Genomic DNA, 5,700 nt, shown 5'->3' with positions numbered 1-5,700 from the left:
GTCATTGGTGGGATGAAATATGCTAATTCTTTGGGACAGGCATTTTGGGTTTTCATGAGCTGTATGCCATAATCATCAGTATTAAAACAATTAAAGACCTGAAATATTTCAGTTGGTGTGCAATGAATCTGAAATATATGAATATATGTTGAAATCAGGTCTCTCTTGTAAATGAGTCTTCGCTCAATGGGATTTACCTGTCTAAATAAAGGTTGATTGATTGATGAAAGTTTCATTTTTATCATTACATTATGGAAAATAATTACCTTTATCACAATATGCTAATTTTTTTAGAAGGACCTGTACAACGACGAAATACAGGTGTGTGGTAGCTAAGCTAAGCTAGCTTGTGAGCTAGCGACGAGCTGTCGTCACTCAAGACCAGTCTCTCCACTTGACAGCTTGACAGCTAACGTTAGCTTCTGAAGAGCTACAGGCGCAGGACCCGGATGTTACAGGCTGCGTATATTCGAAAACATGACATCATTGCTGTAGTTGTAGCTGCGCGCGCTATGGAAGGCATTATCAAAACGCACTTTTTTTTTAAGATACTCTATCAGTAATATATTTATTCATAGTCCAAAATAAAAATATTGTAAATAGTAATATTAATATCAACAATAACAGCAACAAAAACAACAACAATAATAATAATTATTATAGACAGTCAACTGACACAGCAGATGTTGAGGGGTCTTTCCATTCTGAATACAAATGGGGAAAATAAACATACTGACATTCAGATGTTGCAGTAAACATGCACAAACCACTTTTATTATAGTATAATACTAATTTAATTTAACTAATTTAATATATTTCAAATTAATTAAAGAGAGTGACAGAAGACCTTGTGGTAATTCAAAATACAGTACAGTACATATAAAGACGATTTGTGTGGTCGTCTAGATTTCTGTTGTTGTTTCGAAACTTTTGTACTGAAAGTCTCTCAGAGGAAGTGACGCAATTAGCTTTTAGTTGTAGCATTTTACGTTTATGTTGAAATGTAGCTTGCTACTCACATTGGCAATACTTCAGTGACGCAGTTAAACGCTTTTCTTTCTAAGAAATGGATTGGTGCATAACCTATGTCCTGTGGTATGTTGTACCATTTTATTTGCTCGTTCACTTCGTGTGTTTCATTTTTGTAGATGCAGATTTCACTCTGCTTCGGGCGAGTCTGATTGGAAACAAACCAGGTGAGTTTTAAAAGTGTGAGATACAGAAAAAAAAGTGTTTCTTTTCCATTTTGGAACATTAATTATAGAAACTTTCAAATGGAAGTCAAGCTCAATAATCTTTATTATTCCAAGGGGCAATTTGTTTCACAATCAGTAGATATACAAAACATGCAAACATGACCAACCAATGTAACTACAAACTGGATTCCAAAAAATTTGGGACACTAAACAAATTCTGAATAAAATCTGAATTTAATGATGTGGAGATGGCAAATGTCAATATTTTATTCGTAGTATAACATAGATGACAGATCAAAAGTTTAATCTGAATAATTGTAACATTTTAAAGGAAAAATATGTTGATTCAAAATTTCACAGTGTCAACAAATCCCAAAAAAGTTGGGACAAGTAGCAATAAGTGGCTGGAAAAAGGAAATTGAGCTATAACGAACAGCTGGAAGACCAATTAACACTAATTAGGTCTATTGACAACATGATTGGGTATAAAAAGAGCTTCTCAGAGTGTCAGTGTCTATCAGAAGCCAAGATGGTAAGAGGATCAATTCCACCATTGTTGCCGCCTCAGTTGGAAGAAACATGATTTAACAATCATGTTTATATGATTATTAAGTTTCAGGGAAGGGTCCATTATCACTCCCAGATTAGTGACTCTTTGTTTTTCTGACAGGGTTAGAGCGGAAAGGTCGATGCAGTGGTTTGAAAAATGGACTTGTCCCAACTTTTTTGGGATTTGTTGATGCCATGAAATTTGGAAACGAGATTTTTCCCTTAAAATGATCCATTCTCTCAGTTTAAACTTTTGATCTGTGATTTGTGTTCTATTCTGAATAAAATATTAGATGTTGGCACCTCCACATCATTGCATTCAGTTTTTATTCACAATTTGTTTAGTATCCCAACTTTTTTGGAATCCTGTTTGTAAAATTACAATACTAGAATCAGAACTGCTCATTAAGAAGCCTGATTGCTGTAGGGATAAATGTTAATCTGTTAGTTCTGCATCTTTGTAACTGATGCCTTTTGGACAAAACTATGCTAAACTCACCTTGAATTAGGTGATCAGGATCAGTCTGGCCTTTTCACTGACCTAACCTTGTGAAGGTCAGTGAGGTTCCTAGGGATTTGCCCAACATTTTACTACACATCCTGACAAGCCCCAAGAGTTTGCTCCTGTTTTTACATGTTATAAATCCAAAACAACCGATCAAATTTAAAGAGACTCGATAAAACATGAAAAAAATTATCATAAAAGTAGAAACAAAATTTAAACTAGAGCTTCCAATAAAAATGCATTCTCTGATGAGCCTTCTTACAAAGTGAGTTCATTATGATGAATTTATGATGTGTTGTGCAAGGAAATTGTGAAAAAGTAACATCGATGACGGCACGCAGCTGTTTTCAGACTAAAATAACAGTTTGGTGTAGATGTAACCCATCTTTTAAAGGTAACATTTTGAATTGTGTAAGGTCAAATTTAAATGCGTTACAGCAGAATTAATATAGTTTTGTAACATAAGCAGCAGTTAGTTATTGTTCCATATTTTAATACAATAACTTTATAATGTTTCATTATAATGAAAATTGTTGTGAAGTGTTCACAGTGTGGAAAAGTAAAAAGCATGAAAAAAGAAATCTGCTTTACAACCACAACTTCCAAAAAATTTAGACATTTTGTAAAATATAAACATAAACCAGAATGCATTCATTCACAACTATACTGTAAATCCATATTTTATCCATAATGGAACATTGTAAACATATCAAATCAGGTCATTTTGAATTTGGTAGCTTCATCACTTTGATTAAAAGGATTGGACAGGACAATGTTGACCACTGAGGCATCCCCTCTGAGGCCTTTTGGGTCATTTTAACCTAAGGGCAGCAGGAGCGTTAACCACTGTTGATAACATGATGAACCATGCTTACTGACAGTGATTTGTGAAAGTGTCTGAGTCCATGCAGTGATGTGAATAGCTGAGTCAGACCTGTGAAGTGCCGCCCGAGGGCTCAAATATTTTGAGCATCTAATTTTGATTTTATCTATGTACTTTGTGCAGAGATTTCTCCAGATTCTTGAAATTGATAATGCTGGGATGTTCAAAGTCTTCCAAATTGTTCATTGAGGAACATTATTCTGAAATTGTTCCATTAATTTTCAACAGTTTGTTGCAGACTCTGTCCATCTTTACTTATGAGATTCAGCCTTTCTAAAATGCTCTTTTTATACGTAGACTTCTTACTGGCCTTCTGCCAGTTAACCTAATTCATTGCAAAGTACTCTTCCAACAATTTTTATTTAGACCAAATACTTTTATAGCCTTTTGTTGCCCTAGTCTTAACTTTTTTTGAGGTGTGTTGCTGCCATCAAGTCATCTTATTTAAATAAATAAATAAATGTACGGTAATGCTCAAGTTAAACTTTTGATATGTTTACTGAGTTCCATTGTGTATAAAATATGGGATTTGCTTTTTATCACATTTTACACAATGTCCCAACTTTTTCAGAATTGGAGCTGTAAGTAAATTGGCAGCAGTCACACAGACGAGAACTCCTGCAGGCCGGCAGATACTTTGGCGAGTCACTACAGGAAAATCACAGATGAATGTCCTAACATTAATGATGCATGCTTTGATTTGTGTTGACCAGAAACCAAGCTGAAAGGCCTGGTGGTGTGGGTCACTGGAGCCTCCAGTGGAATTGGAGAAGAGCTTGCTTATCAGCTGGCAAAGTGTGGCTCACGTCTCATCCTGTCAGCTCGACGTGAGGAGGAACTAACAAGAGTGAAACGTCACTGTTTAGGTTAGAAATTTTTTGTTTTCTTAAAAGCATTTTATGTGTTTTTTTTATTTAGATCTTTCTCATTTTATCATAAATTCTTCACTCAGTACAGGTGCAACACTGCAGTGGACTAACATAACATATGATGGTATTTTTATTGTTTCATTTAGCTGTGATCAGACATATTTATTTATTTGTTTATTCTTCAAGAGAATTCTGACCTTAAGGGCGAGGATATTCTTGTTCTTCCGCTTGATTTATTGAAGAGGACGTCACACGAAGAAAAAACAAACACTGTGATTCAGTACTTTGGGCATGTAAGGCTATGCCATTTGTTTGATTTTTATTTTTTCACTTAAAGTATATTTAATTTGTAGAGCTAATTTAAAATGGTAAAATTGATTTAAAATCCTGACATTTTCCAAATTGTCTGCATTTTGTTTTTCTATTCATCATCAGATTGATGTCCTGATTAATAATGGTGGCCGAAGTCAGCGCTCTCTGTGCTTAGAGACCAGTGTTGAAGTATATGAGGCACTGATGGAGCTCAACTTCCTTGGTACAGTCTCTATGACCAAACGGGTGCTGCCTCATATGATACAGAGAGGCAGAGGGAGCATTGTGACCGTCAGCAGTGTAGTTGGTCTCATGGGGGCACCCCTGATGACAGGGTACTCGGCAAGCAAGCATGCTCTTCAGGTGAAAGAAGTTTTTGTGTGTATGTGTGTGTGTAATATATATACAGTACACAGTAGTCCCTCGCTACCTCTTGGCTCGTTTTTCATGGACTCGCGCTATTGTGGTTCTATTTCATCCCTCCTGACCGCCAGAGGGCGGTGCTGAAAGCACTGAATGTTCCCTTTGCGCATGCGCTGTTCGAGTAATAATACGAATGGAGTCACGGGTGTGACACAGATGACCAATCAGAGGCTATATAGCCCAACGTCATCCGCTGCTCTGCTCCTTTTTTCTTCTTGCGCGCGATTCAATTCAGGGCTTCAGCCCTTTGGACCTTTTCTGAACTTTTTACCGTTGTCGGAAGCCCGACTGCCCGTCTGCGGGAGTAGCGTGTTCGCCCTCCTAGGGCTGCAACGGTTTAACCCTGTTCAAAGGTATTTCTGCTGTTTCGTTGGGGACTACGGAGGTTTCCGCCTCTCCCAACTTACAGCGTCTGACTACTATGTGTGTGATTCAACACCGGTGAGTAGTGTTTTCCTTATATTTCGCCGTTGGTTAGCGGTAGCGTTCGCTCCGCTCACGCTTGTTGTGAGACCTCCAACCGCGTGGTCGGCTGGACTGTGCTCCGACGTTGTTTATGACTACTATGTGTGTGATTTAACACTGGTGAGTAGTGGGTTTTTTTGCTTATATTTTGCTATTGGTTAGCGGTAGCGTTCGCTCCGCTCCTGTTTACTGGAGGCCTCCAACCGTGTGGTCGGTTGGACTGTGCTCCGAAGTTTGCTTATTACGTAGCCAGCTGAGTTCCTGGCCTTGTTTTATTTGGTGGAGGCGAGCGTTCTCACCCCCTCAATTGTCCTCTTACCAGCTAAGCTAGCGGTGCTAGCCTCTCTTGAGTTTTCACCTTGTTTTAATTGGTGAAGGCGAGTGTTCTCACCCCCTCTCCCAATTGTCCTCTTACCAGTTGAGCTAGCGGTGCTAGCCTCTCTGAGTTTTAACCTTGTTTTAATTGGTGAAGGCGAGTGTTCTCACCCCCTCTCCCAA

At 38.0% G+C, this 5,700-nt stretch overlaps 1 protein-coding gene across 2 annotated transcripts in view; it reads left to right on the top strand.

The window, feature by feature from the left end:
• The first annotated feature begins 966 nt into the window (after nt 1–966).
• dhrs7 (dehydrogenase/reductase (SDR family) member 7) overlaps nt 967–5,700 on the top strand; it is a 9,588-nt gene continuing 4,854 nt past the window's right edge. The window contains exons 1-4 of one of the 2 annotated variants that reach the window (XM_037696954.1): nt 967–1,196; nt 3,847–3,960; nt 4,189–4,295; nt 4,438–4,677. In XM_037696954.1, the coding sequence (XP_037552882.1) occupies nt 1,067–1,196; nt 3,847–3,960; nt 4,189–4,295; nt 4,438–4,677 (591 nt within the window). In that variant the 5' untranslated portion in view covers nt 967–1,066. Of the gene's footprint in view, nt 1,197–3,846; nt 4,000–4,188; nt 4,296–4,437; nt 4,678–5,700 lie in introns of both variants that reach the window. The other variant, XM_037696952.1, reaches the window with a different exon arrangement.

The sequence above is a fragment of the Nematolebias whitei genome, unplaced genomic scaffold (genome assembly GCF_014905685.2).
Source record: "Nematolebias whitei isolate Nwh7 unplaced genomic scaffold, NemWhi1 Nwh_scaf_336, whole genome shotgun sequence".
Taxonomy (NCBI): domain Eukaryota; kingdom Metazoa; phylum Chordata; class Actinopteri; order Cyprinodontiformes; family Rivulidae; genus Nematolebias; species Nematolebias whitei.
This window is presented reverse-complemented; position numbering and strand designations above follow the sequence as displayed.